Here is an 18,692-nt window from a genome sequence, read left to right as displayed (position 1 = left end):
TCAGCACAAGGAGGACACGGAGCTGTTGGAGCGGGGCCAGAGGAGGCCCCGGAGATGCTGGGAGGGCTGGAGCCCCTCTGCTGGGAGGACAGGCTGAGAGAGCTGGGGGGGTTCAGCCTGGAGAAGAGAAGGCTCCGGGGAGACCTTCCAGCCCCTTCCAGTCCCTAAAGGGGCTCCAGGAAAGCTGGGGAGGGACTCTGGATCAGGGAGGGGAGCCATGGGACGAGGGGGAAGGGTTTCAAACTGGAAGAGGGGAGATTTAGATTGGATATTGGGCAGAAATTCTTTCCACTGAGGGTGGTGAGCCCCTGGCCCAGGTTGCCCAGAGAAGCTGTGGCTGCCCCATCCCTGGAGGGGTTCAAGGCCAGGTTGGCCGGGGCTTGGAGCAACCTGGGCTGGTGGGAGGTGTCCCTGCCCAGGGCAGGGGGTGGCACTGGGTGGGCTTTAAAGTCCCTTCTAACCTGAACCATTCTATGATTCTGTTTTCTTTAACACTCAACCAACATACATACGGGCTTATGAGGCATAAAAATGAACAGAAAATGAGTCTGTCTCGCTCACGGAAAGCTATGCGCTCCAACTTTTGCTTTACGGTGCGTTAAAGCTGGAGGTTTCAGCAGTGCAGAGAGTGACAGTCTGGGAGGGTACCAAGGACCCGAGAGCACAGCCCCCGCCAGCTGGCACGGCTGCTGCCCCCGACCTGGTCCCGAAAGGCAGACTGGATTTATAAAGACAGTGATCAATAGCAAGGAAAGTGCTGGAAGTGCAACCAGAGCAGGCTGCTTTGCAGTAGCGTTCGGGTTTTGGCTGCTCTCCTCCTCCCTGATTTATCATGCACAAAAAAAGCCATTCCTACCTGCAGAGTAGGAAGCAACTCAAAGGCGGTGTGTTCATACACCCAGCCAGAAGCACCGGCTGCGTATTTGAAGAAAATTAGAGCGGAACAGTCAGCAAGAAGGAAATTTGGTGCCTGAATGTGGCTTTTGATTTTCAGTGTTAAAAAATCCCAACCCAACAACCGACCGCTCTCGGTGTAAGCCTCGTGCCGGGTCTGATTTCCCTGACAAAAAGAAAGGCGTCAGTTGTATGAGGTTGAGGATGAGTTGGCTTGAAATTTTCCTTTCCCCTCTATTAAAAATAAACGTAGGAGAAATTTTGCTCGCGTTCCTTTGGATCCTTTGGGCTGCAGGCAGAACTGCCATCCGGGCATCTCTATAACTCACCAAGGTGGGACTTTGACTGTCTCCTCCGTGGTCTCTTGGTTGGGACCACACCACACGCTCTCAAAAGCGGTTATAAAGATGGGGCATCTGGATGTGGTTTAATGACTGTGTAATGGCCAAGTGTTGAGGTGCCCTGTTCCAGGGATTGAAATTTCAGATTTCTTATAGCATATGCACTAATTCTCTTACTTTGGCTGGTGTTTTCTGGCTGCCGTCACCTTATAGTCGGTGCCTGCCGAGACTCCTCCTGCTGTTTCAGGCTGTATTTCTTTTCCTCTGCCCTTACGGCGGAGAAATGCACTGGATCTGAAGTTGAATCTCTTGTGTAGCGTTTCCCAGGATTTGGACATTTCCGTGCATGTGGAGCACCGGTGTGTCTTTCTGGAAGACAGGAGGATGCAGCCGGTTTCCCTTTCGGAACCTCCAGCAGGCGTGTGCTTGTTGAGCCGTGATGCCGTGGGGCGCAGAGATTAATGCTCATCTTTCTCTTTCCCCAGAGATCATCGACGACCTCACGAACCTGGTTGAAAACACAGACGACAAGCTCCGCAACCAGACGCGGCACGTGAAGATGGTGGACAAGAAATCAACGTCCTGCGGTAGGAAACGGCTTGAGCACAAATCCTGCGCCGTTATTAAATGATGAGAAAGTAGCTCAGCGCTCAGAGGCTGTGTGCAATGCGCTCCCCCCCGATGACAGATTCTCTTAAAAGTTGAAAAAAAAAACCTTTCCAGACTTGTTCAGCTGCTGTTGCGGGTTTGACTCGCTGTGCGTGTTGATACAGTTAATTTCCTTGAGCCATTTGGCTCCAGCGTTGCACAATATTCTGATTGGAAATTGTAGAACTGTGTGAAATTAGAGCAGTGCGTGTTAATTAGCTTTAAAAAACTTGCTAGCTACCAGCCTCTCACAAAACCGGTCACAGCGGGGAGTGATGCCGCCGGGACGTTTCTGGTGGTGTCCTGCAGGAACGTGTTCTCAGCCAGCTGATGTCCACAGCCTGCCAGCCGTGAAATCCTTGCTGGTGACTCTTCCAGCTCCGGGCAAGCTGGTAAAGCTCCCTTGGTCTCCTTTTCCGTACAGCCAAGGAGAGGTTGTACGTCTCGGGCACGTAGGTTTTCCTCGATGGGGTGAAGAGCTGGGGGTGTTTGATAGCAATAACCGCGGGAGGGTGCTGTGGGTGATGGCAGAAAACGCCTTTATTTGGGAGGATGAGTGACTGGGGGATGAGGTCTGTGGGGTCCATTTAAACGGGGGTGAAGTCCTCAGCCTTCCCCCTTGCCCACCCTGTCCTTCCCCGGGATGCAGACCTTGGCTTGGACCCGGCTTCCGTGTTATTCCAGCATGTGCCTGTTCCCGCGGTTTTGGAGTTTCATCTGGGCTTTTCTGTCTCCCTGTTCCCTTCTCGCTTGTTGCCAGCCTGCCGGGGAATACCAGGCATCCCCCAGGTCTCCCTGCAGGATTCAGGTGGTGGTGAGGCCCTTGCAGCGGCGGCGGCACGGCCGGTTCTGGGGCGCGGCGTTCGTTTTTGCCACACTAGAAGTCTCAAAATCCTAACAAGAATAATTTATGCTCTGTAGGAATTTGACTTATAGGCAGAAGTTAATGAAATTGAGCTTACGTAGTTTCGTAAAGAGCGAGGTGAGAGCTGGCTTGGTCTCGCTGTTTCTGGCGGGTGGGGAACTTTTACTCTGTTGAATCCGTCAGTAAAAGCAACCGAGCTCAGACGGCAATGAGACATTTGCAAGCACCGGGAATGTATTTCAAGGATTTTTTTAGTTCTCCGTCAGCGATAACTTTTTGAAAGCTTAGTTGATATAGGCTGATGGGATTCCGTGGCTTCTTCCGGAGGTTTAAGTTGACTTGTTTGTCTCCGATTTCTCTTGTACCAGCTACAGGTAGAATTAAAGGTGTGACTGCAGAGTTCGTGACTGACTTTTTATTCTAGGTCTTTAATGTTGATGCAAGATGGATTTAATCTGAAAAAAAAAAAAAAACAAACTTAAATGATGCCAAGTGCCCCTGTGTGCCTTTGGAGTCTCCCCTCAGCTTCTGAGGTTTGATTTTCTGCAGGAGTACAGGGAAGTGCGATGCCGAACGCCTGCGCGGGGTGAGGAATCCCCCTCCCGCAGCACACCTTCCCCCTCCTTAGGTATTTTTTCCCCCTTTTTAGGCTCCTCCCGCAGCCCCCAGATGATGCTGCTGGGTAAGGAGCCTGTCTCTTTAACTCAAAGCCCATACTGGCTGCGCTGGGGAATTCGAGAGGAGGAGGAGGAGGAGGAGGAGGATGGGAGAGGCGAAGGCTGAGAGCATCCTGGGCCGGATTCCTTGGGGGTGACCTCTCTCACCCTTTCCACATTGAAAAACATCTTTCTGCTGCCGCTGGGTGCCCGGTCCCCCTGCTCCAACAGGGCTTCCTGTGTTTGCATAACAATTTGGGCATACGTAAACACGGCATTGCCTCAGATAGCTGCTTTGCTCGGCCTGAGCTGGAGTTTTAGAACAATAATGCTGGGAGACACAGGCTGTCATGGCATTCTTCCCATCCCTTTTCCACCCTTTCCCCTGGCGATGAGACTTAACTAGTGTGCGAAGATCAGAAAAACCCTCCGCGTGCGTACAATTATTCCTTCAACAAAGCCAAGCAGCGGGAAAAACCGGCACCTGCTAGGTAATTTTTGCAGAGTGCTTTTTCCACCCCCCCTTCCCCTCCAATGTTTCATGTGAATTGATCAAAATCTTCAGTAACTCTTTGGTTTCGGTGCTGGCGCTTCGGATTTAAACGGGGTTGAAGTGCTCAGTCTTCCCCCTTGCCCACCCCGTCCTTCCCCGGCTTGGACCCGGCCTCCGCTTTATTCCAGCCTGTGCCCGTTCCCGTGTTTTCGCCTCATTTTTGAAATCCTAATGTCTTTTTATTTCCCCGATGAGTGCCTGCGCTGGAGCCACTGGCTGTGGATACAAGCGGAGCCGCCTGGCGTGAATAGTGGAATAATCACCCTTTTACGAGCAAGAATGTAAGGCAGTACCGGGTGTGTCTTTGTTAGCAGCCAGCGTAATAATAAAATCAAAGTATTGCTGAGGAAATCCAACTTTAATCAATATTTCAACGTCTCGCTCTCATGCAAACGTCGTTTCAAGCTTTGGAGGTGATGTACGCCGGGGGTGCCACCGGCTGGGCGCAGAGGGGTCGGGGACGCTCGTGCTCGCTCCTGGCAGAAACCTTCAGGTAGTTCGGGGTGGGTTGTTTTCATTCGCAGCTTATTTTCAATGCCATTTCTTTCGCTGACTCAAGAACCGTTGACCATCCCAGCCCTTGCTCCTGCCCGGCTTGGAGCCCCTCGCCCTTGGTGGCCGCGGGCAACCCCACACTGGTGTGGCAGGAGGAACTCCCAGGGATTGCGGCGGAGGAATAATCCCGGGATATACCAGACTCTGCTGCATTTATGAAATTCTTGTTGAAAATCATCAGTCATCTGCAGGGAAATGTTTGCACGCTGCTGGGCATTGTTTTATTTCTTTTCAGGGTACGTAGGGCATTTAGGAGGGAGAGAGATATATATATATATTTTTCTTATATTTCATAAATTCGCCCTGATCTTTCACCATGCAAATCACAGGTTAGGCTGCCTTTACCAGATTTGCTACAGGGACGCCTGCGTGCACGATCCTGACTTTTCAGTTTTACCACTGGGTCTCTGGGTTGGTTTGTCCCCAGTCCCTCCCAGTTTCCATACTTTTATGGCTGGTTTTTTGTGCGCCGAGTAACGCTCAGTATCCCTCTCTCAGGAACCGTTTCTCGCTAACTTCTTTCTTAGAAATTTCAACCCTCGGAATGTCCTCTTAGGAACTACATTTAAAAATAAGCAAAGAAACGGAAGTATAATTAAGGTCGAGGTGCTGGGGAGGGGGGGGACGACACACGAATTTGGCCCGAACAAAGCCTTGAGCTGGGACAACCTGATGATATGGCAAACGCCACAAGACCTTAATGATGCACTAGTTGGGATTCCGGCAGTATTTTTGGTTTTCCTATAGAAAACCCAAACTAGGTAGAGATAGCCTAGCTGTGATCCCGTTCAATCCAATTCCAATCGGGAAAAAAAATTCAGAAAATTTTCAAAATTTCCCGTTTTGACCCCAAAAAACTTACTTAAAGGCAAATGACTGCCCTGAAACGAGAGCTGCTGTCAGACTCCTCAGCGCTCCTGTTGTTTGGATTCACGGCACGGCTCCCGTGAGGTTTTTAATCCTCTCTTGCCCCGAGTGGGCTCCAGCATCCGCTCGTCCCTTGGTGTCCCTGGCACCTGTCCTGAGAGCACCCTGCCAGCGCCAGCCCATCCCCGTCCCCTGATGTCCCCAGCCTTCGGCAGCTCGGGCACGGGCTGTGCCACCGCGGTGGGTCCCCGAGGGCTCGGGTACAGTTCCTTGCTTTGGGACGTTGCAAGTAAGTGGGTGCAGGTTTTGGGGGGGGGGGGTCCCAATATATGGGAGTGTAATGATAGGACACGGGGTAACGGCTTCAAACTGGAAGAGGGGAGATTTAGATGAGATCTGAGGAAGAAATTCTTGGCTGTGAGGGTGGTGAGCCCCTGGCCCAGGTTGCCCAGAGAAGCTGTGGCTGCCCCATCCCTGGAGGGGTTCAAGGCCAGGTTGGACGGGGCTTGGAGCAACCTGGTCTGGTGGGAGGTGTCCCTGCCCAGGGCAGGGGGTGGCACTGGGTGGCCTTTAAGGTCCCTTCCAACCCGAACCATTCTGTGATTCTGTAATATGCAGCTCTGTGGGTTTATTTCCGTCCATCGTCAGGCTCAAGCATTTTAGTATTTGTCAGGAGTCTGCAAAGAGCCCGTGGCTCTTTCTCCCTGCCCGTGGGTTGAGTTGGCCTCATCGCAGAGGAGAAAGTCTCTCGTCGTCCTGGCTCACCTGAATGGTGCTTTTTGGTAACTTCCCTCCCCCCCGCATAGTTGAGTTTTGTAGATTTTTTTTCTTTTTTACCTAAAGACATAAGTAGGCAGCTCCCTGCAGAGGGGATGGTTAAACCAGGCTTTGTTTGTGGTAAGAGCATCCTGAAGTGTTTGCATCTGAACGAGATAACGGGGATTTTAGTAACGCAGGACACAGCTGGGAGCCGAATTATCCGATGCGACGTATGGGGAGGCGGTTGCAGCCGAGCTGTGCGATGGACGGAGTCAGAATTCTTCCTCGGATCCTGCTAAAGTAGAGCAGGAATTGGGGAGGGGATCTGGGGGATCGAGGTGGCCCTGCTCCTCATCCTACCCGAGTCACTCTTTTGGTGGCTCTCCCGTAGGCGAGGAGAAAGGCTGGCTTCCTGGGGAAGCAACACAAAAGATTATTACTTTTTATTATTATTACTCATAGTAAAAACAAGCAAAAAAGAGGAAGTTTTTATTTCTGACAGACTTATCCATCCCCTTCCAAGCAGTGTGAGGGAAGCAGGCCACGTCTTTGCAGTTATCGCTGCGTGCATCCCTAACTTTTCAGGCAGAGGAGGAAAATGAGAAGCACCCACCGAATCACAGGATCACAGACTGGCGGGGGTTGGCAGGGACCTCTGGAGATCACCCAGTCCAACCCCCTGCCAGAGCAGGGTCACCCACAGCAGGTGGCACAGGAACGTGTCCAGGCGGGTTTGGGATGTCTCCAGAGACGGAGACTCCACCACCTCTCGGGGCAGCCTGTGCCAGGGCTCTGCCACCCTCACAGCAAAGAAGTTCCTCCTCGTGTTTAGGTGGAACTCCCTATGGTCAAGTTTGTGCCCGTTACCCCTTGTCCTGTCCCCGGGCACCACTGACAAGAGCCTGGCCCCATCCTCCTGACACCCCCCCTTTCAGTATTGATAAGCGTTGATAAGATCCCCTGCTGGGCCAGTATCTGTGTCCCGTAAAATAATATACGATTGCAAAGTGGCGGCTGAGCAACGTTTTTCCCCCGTCTTTCGTTTTCTCCTATTCCACAAGATGGCATTGCAATCTAATGGCCTTCCTCCGGCCCCAGGTAGATGCTCTCCTCTCTCCCCTTCGCCTTCTGATGGAGGCTTTTGGAGATGCTGAGAGCAGGGCATAGACTGCTGCAAAGTTAGTGGGTACCAGGTAGGGGTTTTTTTAATCTTAACAAATTGCCAAAATACCTGAATTAAAGACCTGAATTTGTCAAACCTATTAACTGGAGTTTTTGGGAGGTTTGATTTGTTTTAAAACAAAGTAGCTTGGATTATATACGGTTTCCTCTAGAAAATAATGATTCATGCCTTTTCCTGCCAGATTGTACGATCCCTCTCTTCGCAGTTCTGCTTATTTTTTGCCGTGGATTTAATTTGTTTTTTAAATTCTGGATGGCAGTTACTCAGGTTTGTTCCTCTGACGTACACTGTGTGTTTAGATGAGCAAGTCCCCGTCCGTGGGGTTTGGTTTTTTTCTCGGGGGAGCGGAGAAGCTGCCGTAGTGTGCCATTAAATCAACCTTTCCTGCAGTCCCACTCTCGGAGAAGTTCCCCCGATGTTCCTCCCCGGTGCTGCTCTGACAACGGCGCTGGCTCCGAGTCACCTGCCCCTGCTTCCACGGGATGACTTTTCTTGGCCTGGCAAGTTAGATATTTTCCTGATTTTTGTTATTATTTCTTTTTTCCCCTCTTTCAGTTTCTTCCATTTGAAGCAATTGCATGTTGAAAAGTTCGTTCTGAGCTGTCACCCCGGCAAGAAAGCTTTGAAAAGAAGCGTTAGCGGGAGAGCGATGAATGTGTTGGTTGAATTGGGCTCGTCGCTGCCGTCTTCGCTGATCGCCGGTGTCTTACGTGCACCGACGCTTCCATCCTCCCGGGACCAGAGCAGCCCAGGGAGGTGGCCGAGGGGAGGCTGTTGGTGATTGAACAGAAGATGGAGTTTCATCTGGGTTTTTCTGGCTCCCTGTTCCCATCTCGCCTGCTGCCAGCCTGCCAGGGAATACCAGGCACCCAAGAGATCTCCCTGCAGGATTCAGCTTTCTGCTAGTCTTACTGCCTTGCGCATCGTCCTCCCTCGTGCTGTAGTTCTCATCTGAGCTCCCCGAAGTGTTTTCTTCCTCTCACAGAGCTCGTTTTCCATCACCAGCTTAGCTGCAGCCGGGGGGAGCGGGGGTCTGCTGGCGGTGAGCCCAGATTCGGGAAGGGCCGATGGCTTTGCAGCCCCGCGTGCGGCCGGGCTCTTCCTCCCACCTCGCCCCACTGGCGAATTGAAGCTGAAATTAGTTGGAGGTAGAGGTTGCAAAGATAAGAAGTTCCTACAAGCTTACTTGGCATCCATCCTCATTAGAGAGACCCAATTAAGGGCACCGTCGACTGGGGGAAGGCAGGGTGAGCTCAAGTCTCATTAGACACCAGAGAAGCCTCAAAGCAGATTAGCTTAGGGACGGGGCGGGAAATGTGCCTTCACTAATTATATTAATAGAACAACTTTTAAATGAACTGGTCCAGTAATTTCGGCACGTTGCTAATCCAAGACTCCTGGTTCATTTGTTGTCTTGCCACCTTGTTTCCCCGTAATATGAAAGACTTTTCCTCGGCTTCGTTAGCTCTGAGTCACCGGGGAGCTCCCGGCATGTCTAACGGTGTGAAGAAACATCCCAAAGGATGCTTCCCGATTCAGCAAATACACTAAGACAGTCCGTCATGGTGCTGAGACGATGCCTTTGCTGGTGGCATGGTCCTGGCTCCCCCTGTGCCTTTGTACCCTCCCCCGCCAGATCCTGGCCTCTCCGTGCCACCTCCTCCCACCTGCTCCATTCACAGCTCAAGTATTTGGCTTAACGTTGCTCATGCTGAGAAGTTCAAATGGATTCAACTGCTGAAAGAGGATGGACCTAAGCAGTCATAAATAGTTTTGGTTGTGTTTTTTTTCTTAAAAAAAAAAAAAAAAAAAGATGGTTTGGAGTTGCTTTCTGACTTTCTTCCCAGGTGAGGAGCATGGTGCGTAGCGGTGGTGGCAGCCCTGTGTGTGTTTAGCAGGGAAGGATGGGAAGAGCCTTCTGGGTCATAGGATCCCTTCAAGATAAATTTCTGAGAACAAGCTTGTTTTTTCCCCCCCATTACTCCTATTGGAAGGCTGCAATGGTCATAAACTTATTTCCAGCCTGGACTTGTCAGGGATACTTCATTTTGCCCACGTGCAGCCCTTGTTCTGGTATCTTGAATAGTTCTTTCCCCTTTTTTATTTTACTCCCCGAAATGCGTGTGTCAGTGTTCCCTCCCAGCTTTTGTTCTGTGGGGCTGAACAAGTGTCTTTACGTTTTAATCTCCTAAATTGATCTATCTGTTTTCTGATAAATCCTTTTTTACTCTATCTCCTACTTAAACTTTTTGGTTTTTTTAACCGTGAGAACCGACCGCGCCATCCCCGGAGCCTTCTCGCGATGCTTCGCCCGCTGGCTCTAGCGCTTCTCGGGCTGCTGGAAACATTTCCCTTACAGCCTGTTGGTGCCTCACTCAGTTTTGTTTTGAGCCGTTTGCTTGGGCCTTTCTCGCCCTTGAACGTTTTCCACCTTGAGTTCATTTTCTTTCCAACTCCTAGCAAAGACTATTGTTTGTCCCAAGTGCGTGGCTTCCTCTTTCATCCCGTTGAATTTCAACCTCCCTCCATTTGTCCTCGCAGTTACCCGTTTTTTCCCTACGTGCTGTCCCAGCTTTCCTCTGTGCTGATACTGCTTTCCAACTTTGTGTCATCAGCAAATTTCATTCGCACAACTCACTTTTTGTGCCAAGGTCATTAATAAAAATATTTAATAAGATCAGCCTCCTGACCATTCCTTGAGGAGCTCCGCTGGTGACCTCCGTCCATTCCGATCCTTCTTTCGACGCTGCATCGCCTTTCACCAGTTTCCTGCCCTTACAGTTCTGCTAATCCCCATCTTTTTCATTTCGTAATTTCCCACATGGCACCGTATCACGTGCTTGGCTGAAGTCTGCATGGATGGGATCTATCACGCTTCCTTTGTCGAGAAAATTCATTATCTTAGCGGGCTAACCTGATTAGCTCTGTTTGATCTGATTTCCCTTCGGTACGCTCCCGTTGTTTTCTACCCTGTTTACCATTTAGTTTCATGTTCTAATTAGTCTTTCTTCAGCCGGCTCTAGAGCCTCCGTCCTGCTGAGGTTAATGGGACGCCCTCGTGGTTGCTCACATCGTGTTTTCCCTTCCGCGGTGCGGTTGTGTGGATGTTGCCGTTCCTCTCTGGCGCTGGACATTGGCCACCGTTTAGTCCACCTGCTTTTGGGATACATATCCCAGATAACGTCCGGTTTGAAGGGAAAGACCTGGGGCTCTGTGTGCACCAGTCCTCCTGGCTTCATTAACCAGCTTGCTTCACTTAACGACAGTTCACCCTGTGGCAACGAGACTCTCCAGAACCTCCGTAGCCTTCTCCATCCTCCCACCAAGCCCTGGGTTGGCATGTTCAACCAGTGATGGCTTGTCTGGGTCTTCTGCACCTGGGCCACCTCTTCTCATGTGCCTTTTCCAGGCTGCGGTGACCCCCGGGGCATCTCCCTGGGTAACTTTTGCAGATAGACTGAAGTGAAATGGTTGGTTTAAGGCTGCCCAGCGAGCGTGGTGTAAATAAGGGATGAAGGGCAGTCACAAACTGACGGGCGTAAAATGAGGGGTCGGGGGAATGACTTTGCTGCGATATATTGACCAGGGGGTTGCCTTCCAAGGGGCAGTGTCGATGCGGGGGCATCAAGGTTCCAAATTCATTGGCTGTTTAGTAGCTGAGCCCTAAATTTAAGGCCATCTCAAATGGTGGTAAGAGGCGGGGATGGAGAGTGGCATTTCTGGGACTCGGTTGCGAGACGTGAATCGGGCACGGATTCAAGCCTGGAGCTAGGAAATGGCAACCCTCCTTAGGAGACAGAGTAAAGGGAGGGGGAGAAGGGAGCGGGGGGGCATGGCTAGGAGAGCAAAAGGCAGTAGACATCTTCTTAATTACATTTGCATATGCAGCTGTTCAAACAGACTGAACTTCATCAATGCTTGTTCATACCTATCAGGAGATTTAGAGCAGCTGTTGTCAACCCATGTGGCGGGATTGTACAAATCTGGTGGTAAAATAAGCCCCTGGGCACCCCGCTCACCCAAGCTGTCCGTCACTCCGAAAGGGCAAGCAATTAGTTGTATTTGAATATTGAAGAAGAAAAAAAAAAAAAAAAAAAATTGGAATTGTGTGAAATATCCAAGGGCGACTGCTTACAGCTTGGTTTCCAAGGATACATGTTGCAGAATTAAATCATTAATTTATATTTCTGAAAATGGTGCTGAAATGTGTTAATTTGTACATTACCAAAGAGGCTAAAACTTGCCTCCTTCTGCCTTTTCTTTCCTAACATGCTCAATGACAAAATAATTGCTCTACCCGATCCGGAGTTGAAATACAACGGTGTTCTGGCTCGGGGATTTCGTGCCACTTTAAGACTAAATTGGGAGGGGGGGAGGGGGAATTATCTCGCTTAACTCTTTGTATTAATTCTTAAGACTTGGAAATTCTGCCTTCATCTTTGGCTCCCAAAATATCCAAGCCAGCCATTTCTAGCCTCTCTTGGTCTTGTTACCCTACATCCTGCCCCCCACCCCAGGCAAAGATGCTGTGCTGAGCCCAACGCTGCTTCGGATACATTCCCCGGACGGAGAGAGGGTCCGGCATCTGGAATCCTGCTTCGCAAGCCCCGGGCATTCCAGGGACACAACAATACACGGAGGATGTGGTCAATGGAGAAATGAGTTTGCGAGGGACCAAGTGGTTACGTTGTCTCTTCAGGGCTTTCTGGGATGCATAGAGGATGTTGATCCCACCAGAAATTGGGGATATAAATCAACAGGGGCTGTGATCTCAAATCTTTCTTGTTTTGCAAAAATACAGTAGGATTCCTGCAATTGTGCTAACGCTGGCTAGGGAAAACTGTCCCCGGGCAAATGGGCAGAGTAATACGAACCCCCCGGCCCTTGAGGGCGGGCTTGTCAGGTCTGATGGGCGATGGCCAAAGTCTCTGGTGTTACTTTAACAAAAAAAAAAAAAAAAAAATAGTTAAGGTGAAAATCAAATACGTTCATGCAGTGTTTGTTTTGAAGCATTCGAATGGCAGGAGTTACGCTTCCAGCAGAAGTGTTAATTAAACCCTGTTGCACGTCTGGGGTCGGTGGTTTCGCGTTGGGAAGGCGTGTGGGGGCCGTGCGCTGGGTGATGCCAACCGGCCGCGTCTGCCAGGACGTGGGACCCGGCCAGCACCGCAGTGGGTGCCACTGAAAGCGGCTCGGTTCTGTCCTCTGGGGGCAGTGGGGCTTGGGTGGGAACGGCCCCACGCAGGTTTTCAGGCAGAAATCCCGGGTCTGGGCTGGTGTGCGGGTGCTGGAGGGTGCTCTTACCATGGGGTGCAGCTGCGGTGGGTGGCAGGCAATGTCCTGCTGCCTGTCCCCAGCGGGACCTCACACTCGTGTCCCCGGGAGGAGTAGCAGAGCAGATGGAGGCTTCCACTGGATGAGTCCATAGGAGCCACTTGCTGCGGGATGGCCGGACCCAGCAGCGCAGAGCAGGGCGGTGGGTTCAGTGGGACCATCCTCATTGACACCTACCTCCTAGCCGAGGGCAAGGTGCAGTCTGAAGGAGCACCCGTAGCCACCAAACCTCCTGCTAGGACTCCAGGGGAGAAGCTTCTTAACTGCCTTAAGCTCACGGAAGATTGTACAGCTACGGACAGGGCAGTTCCATGTCTGGGAATGATGAGTTGGGTTGGACTCGCAGCTGCGAGGTGGTCACAGAACCACAGAATCCCAGACTGCTGGGGGTTGGAAGGGACCTCTGGAGATCACCCAGTCCAACCCCCTGCCAGAGCAGGGTCACCCAGAGCAGGTGGCACAGGAACGCCTCCAGGCGGGTTTGGGATGTCTCCAGAGACGGAGACTCCACCACCTCTCGGGGCAGCCTGTGCCAGGGCTCTGCCACCCTCACAGCAAAGAAGTTCCTCCTCGTGTTTAGGTGGAACTCCCTATGGTCAAGTTTGTGCCCGTTACCCCTTGTCCTGTCCCCGGGCACCACTGAAAAGAGCCTGGCCCCATCCTCCTGACACCCCCCCTTTCAGTATTGATAAGCGTTGATAAGGTCCCCCCTCAGGTGTCTTTTTTCCAGCCTGAAGAGACCCACATCCCTCAGCCTTTCTTCACAAGAGAGGTGTTCCAATCCCAATCGAAGAGCACGTGCTGCCTCTGGAAGGGGCTTCACCACCCTCCTTGCGGTGGAATGTGCACTTTGCTTCTCCAAACTCACAACCACGTGTGGTGGGGTTTTAAGTCATGAGCTTAATAAACCAGCCCTAGTTTTAGCACTGTGCTTAAATGCAGTTTTTGCAGATTACAGTCCATGACTTCGGCATCACTCTGACGTGGCTTGGAGGTGTGAGCGCAGCCCTGGTGAACGTAGCCTTTAAGGTAGCGTCAGGGTGGGCTAGCTGTCTGCTTGCCCAAGCCTTCAGGTAGGTTCTGCATCCTTTGCTCGGCGCCGTGCTGCGGGATGTCGCACCAAGGTGATACACGCAGGGCTGACGCTGATGCTGTCGTACGGATCTAGAGTTTGCAGTGACTTCTAAACCTTTGCGGTGAAAGCAGAGATGTGTCACAAGAGCATCACACGTGTCTGCAAACCAAGTCGAAGGTTGGTGGCAGGAACGCGTTCCCGTGCGCAGATCTGCAGGGGCAAAGTGGGATTCACTGTTCCGATATACAGCCTCTCTGCGTCGGAAATAGTTTTTCCCTTCGGGGTGGAAGGAGGGAAGGGGTTTGTTTCTGCTGCAGGAGGATCAGCGTGTGCTAGTGACTTTGCTGTGAAATTCCGGTGAGTTCTGGGATTTGCAGAGGAGTTGCAGGTGTGAGGTTGTGCCTTGCGTGGCCTTTGCTGTGTACCACATCCCCACTTGGACTGTACACAGTAGCTACTGTCTAAGACTTGTCTTATATATATAAAAAAAATCACAACACACCAGAACATTGCCTTTTTGGCAAGGAAAGCAGTGCCACTAGCTCTGTTTCAGTGGAAACTTCGTTTTCCAAGCCATGCTTCCTAAAACTGCCTGGTTATTATTTATCTGTAAGATGCGTTAGGAAATGTTGTAAAACTTGCCTCTAATTCGCTGCAGTAGCCTTTTGCGGGAGGTGCTGTCAGCTTGCGAATCACCCTTAATTTTCATCCCTGGGCCGTTGTCCGCCTGATAATTTAATTATGTTTATCGCAGTAGCTGGAGATGAGCTAAGAAGGGAGCGGTGCGAGGTGTCCCGTGCGCTCTCCTTCCCAGCCCTCCTCGCAAGCCTCTCTAAACATTTTCCCCTCGACGCTTTCTTTTGTCAGAAGCCTGAAAGAATACGCTTATTTTAAACTTCTTTCTGCTTCCATAGATGGACAGTTTTATGCGATACAGACAGTGCCTGCTGTGATTTTTATGGCCTATAGTTTTCTGAGCAAATGGTTTTGCTCACAAGTTGGCTAGGCTAAAATGACCTTCTCTTGTTCATTAACTGTCTGCTGAAAAAATATGCGTGTGGTGGTAGTTATAGAGCCTTGATTGGGGTTATTTTAGGTGGTGTGGGGAGGTCTGTTCCTTTCCTTCCCTCCTCATTATCGAGCAGAAGCGACTGCTTAGGGCCTGGTTTATTTACCTAATAAACTGCCTCTTGTATCGTCTAGGAAATGCTCACATTTTTCAGCCGAGAAATCCTAGTAACAGGCAAACAGAGGTCTAGCAGTCAGGTCTGGAGAAACAACAAAATGAAGGTCAGCTAATATTGCTGTTATTCTCTTTCCCGGTGGCCATGACAGCAGGGGTGGTTTATTTGAAGATCCCAGACTCGGAGTCATTGCTTGCATTGTTGGTCCCCCGAGCATTGCAGGCTGTGCCAACACTCGGGGATATTAATGTATTCTACAGATCAGTGAATGAAGAATTCCTCCGCACTCCTTTTCTTTTTTTTTTTTTTTTAAAAAAAAAAAAAAAAAAAAAAATCCTCTTTTCTCCCCTTCCCCCACCCCCGCCTTTCTCCCCGCACTTTGTTTGCCGTGGCTTTGTCTGCGGGATGTTGCTGGGCATTTCTAATGAGCAGGGGAAGAATTGGGGCGATGGAGTCGGGGGCGCTGGGCGCCGTTCCCCGCTCCCCAGCGACAAGGTGCTCAGGTGGGCTGGCAGCTCTCCCGCCGGCAGGCTTTGGGCAGGCAAATATCGAAGGAGAGGAGAAGAAAAAGGCACGTTTTGGCCACGTAAAGCTCACTGATTTGCTTCCTCCAAGGAGAAAAAAAAATGCTGTCCCGTCTCCCCCCGGCGCGGGACGCGATGCCTCGGTGCTTCTTTAGTATTCATCGGAGCGCCGGGACCGCGGCCATCGCCCAGCCCACCCCCAGCAGCTGCTCAAAGGCACAAAATTAAAGCAATTCCTGCTGTCGGTGACTTACTGCCGGGGGAATAATCGGGTTCTGTTTGGGAGGAACATGGGGCAACCCGGCCCCGACGATGGAAAAAGTTTGGGGCTTGGTGGGACGGATTCGCGGAGACTTTCGGGGGGGTTCACTGGGAATAAAAGCTGGTTTCATGAAGGGACGATTATCTAAGAATAACGCAATGGATCAGGGAAAGACGTCTGAGCAGGTTTTTTTTTTATATATATATATATTCCCGTTCCATGGCAGGAATTGTACTTAGATATTTTTTTAATATATTCTTTGATCCCTCATGGAAATGTTAATGAGACGAAAACTGCTAAAGAGCTCTCCAGACGCTGCCCTGCCTCGGAGAAGGGTGGACTGAAACGCAGCCCCTCCGGAGGGCTCCTGACACACAAGCAGTCCCTTTGTTTCCTCCTCTGTGACCCAGAGACGCCTCTGGAACCGGAGGGAAGATGAGAGGAGGCTGAAGAGGCCGGGCTGAAGGCACGGCATTCCCCATTTACAAGAGAAAACTCGCCGGCCGGCTCTTCAGGCCGCGGTTTGACGGGCAGTGGCCCGGCCTGCGTTTGAAGTCCGGACTGAAGGTTCTCCGAGGATGTAAGTGGGATGCTTTTAGGCCGTCTTTCACTCCGACTTAATTAAGAAACTCGCGGGCTTTGTCTGGAGGGGGCCTGTTACCGTGTGAGGCTGCGGCCCCCCGCGAAGGGGCCGGCGGGGGGGGACGGGCCTGCGGGCCGCCTTTGTGCCGTGTTGCCAAACTGCAGAGGCCGGCATTGCCGGGGGGTCATCCCCTCGGTGCGCCGCAGGAAGCCTTTCCGACAGACCCAGAGCCCACCAACCTGCCCGGGCGGGGAAACAAAAATAATCCCCCGGGAGGGGGTAGGAAAGGTTTTGTACGTGTCCCGCAGCTTCCTTCGTCAGCCCGAACGGAGGGTCAGAGGTTACACCAAAAAAAGGGCAAACGCCGTTTCTTAAGTGGCCGATTCCTGCGTGTGTGTTTACATGGTGGGGGATATTGGCTTTGAAATGTCATGGGTTGGCCGGGCGATTGGCTGTTGGAGGGATGGCCTGAGCGGTGGGTGACGCTAATGGCCTTGAAAATCACTTAAAAGAATCAAAACTACCCAAAGTAACAGGCTTGTCTTCAAGTTTGTGGTATAGTGAACGTGCCTGCCCTTGCCATCAGCGCCCTGTTTGCCCAGAGTGGTTGCAAATAAACGCCCCAGTCCTTTTGTATTATTTATTGTCTCCAGAGCTCTTGGTGGTGATGGCCAACGCTGATTTGGTCTCCCTTTAGCTGGCAGCCAGAGAGAAGACTGTAATGCTGGCACAGAGCGGAGCAGCGAGCGGGCTGGAGTCGGGTCCATCCTTCCGCACCAACGGGGCCAGCATTCAAAAATGAGGAGCCAAAATATACCCACCTGAGGCAGAAAACACAGGACTACTCAAATTAAGGTTTTTTATAGTCTTTGCACTTTTCCGAGGCTCAACAAGTGTCTAGTGAGGTGTTTCTTCCACTCCAGGTGGAGGGGTGTCTCCAAGCCCTGTGGGTGATGGGGGCTGCAGGCTCTACAGCCATCGACTCCTGAAGACGTGGCGTGGCCTTTGGTCCCGGGCCAGCGGCCAAGTACTTTTGGTGCGGCGGCTGAAGGTGGCCTTTGGTGTGCTTCTGGAGAAGCCTCGTGTCTCTTGAATCCAAACTGAAATACTTAGTCTTCATCATGTTGCTCTGTTGCTTTTTTGGAAAACTGGAAGTTAACCCAAGGAGAAGCCTTGGTACCAATTTGGGATGGGAGAGGGAGAAGACGTTCAGGCTCCCTGGAGATGTAGAGCCCGGACAGTAGTTTGTGATGGATGTTGAGACTAAGGAACTTTTTAGACATGTTGGAGAGCACCCAACGTAGGCTCAGGGCTTGGCCGAGGTAGTTGGAGATGACCACTTGCCAGCTGTAGTTTGGGGGTGATGGATGAGGCAGAGTAGAATGGGGATAGCGTTCACCTATCAGAAATCTCTGTAAACCCGTTTTAATTCCTCAGCTGAGCAATTCCAGCATCGTGGCTGTAGTTCAGATGTGATCTACGTTGTGTGAAGTGGTTTTCCCTCTGTGTAGGTAACTTCTCTTGCCCCCTTCTCTGTGCTTCAGCGTCCTTTATCCAGCTGTAGTTGGTACCTTATACTGATATTTGTACCTTTGCCACTTCTCTTTGTCACCTGCTTCTGGTTGCCCATGAGAAAAGATGAACGTTTCATACAATACAATGCAATAACATGAGGGTTAGAATTTTTAACGTAATATGCATATTTGCATAACTCTCCCAAACCTCCCAAGTTCAGGGAATTTGGAATATATAAACTCGCCAGAACCAGAGAGATTCCCAGGTTTATTTCTTCTCCCTGCACTTGGTGAATTTATTTAGCGCTGTAAGATGTCCAGCTCCTGCAGGGTTGGGTGTTGTTTTACTACTGCAGTGTTTATAATGTCTTGGGGGATCCCAGCGGACACCGTTTTGTATTGAGCTCGACAACATTAGCAAGGCGACAGTACTGCTAAAAAGTTTTGGAAAAGCACCTTATTAGAGCCAAAGTGACTCATTCCTGCTAGAGAAGCAGCAAATGTTTTTCTGGCATTTAAATAAAATGCAAAAATATTAATTTCCCACCTTGATATTGAATTAAAGACTCAAAAACGAGCGGAAAACAAAAGCCCTATGTTTAGGCCTTCTACAAAAACACTGGCAGTGCCAAATGATTCATGCTGAATATTTTACGGCATGCTTTCAGGAGGAACACAGCATTATAAACAGTAACATTTCCAGTTTCCAGAGATGAGAGGATTGGATTTCTTCTCCTGAATTTTGCCTTCTGTGCTTTCTGATTCAGAAACACTTTAACTGGGGGGGGGGGAGCGTGTTTTGACAAGATACTCGAATGGCCTGGGAGCTGGGGAAATGTTTGTTCAAAGCTGATCTCCGGGTTTTGTTAGAGCTTGAGGTTCGAATGGCAGACTT

The 18,692-nt window shown here is 50.9% G+C and overlaps 1 protein-coding gene across 1 annotated transcript in view; it reads left to right on the top strand.

The window, feature by feature from the left end:
* STX8 (syntaxin 8) overlaps positions 1–18,692 on the top strand; it is a 117,053-nt gene that overhangs the window by 73,996 nt on the left and 24,365 nt on the right. Inside the window, exon 7 of the mRNA XM_054221364.1 lies at positions 1,721–1,822. Coding sequence (XP_054077339.1) covers positions 1,721–1,822 — 102 coding nt within the window. The remainder of the gene's footprint in view (positions 1–1,720; positions 1,823–18,692) is intronic.

The sequence above is a fragment of the Rissa tridactyla genome, chromosome 15 (assembly GCF_028500815.1).
Source record: "Rissa tridactyla isolate bRisTri1 chromosome 15, bRisTri1.patW.cur.20221130, whole genome shotgun sequence".
Lineage (NCBI taxonomy): Eukaryota > Metazoa > Chordata > Aves > Charadriiformes > Laridae > Rissa > Rissa tridactyla.
Note: the sequence above shows the minus strand (reverse complement) of the source record. Positions and strands in the feature narration are given on the sequence as shown.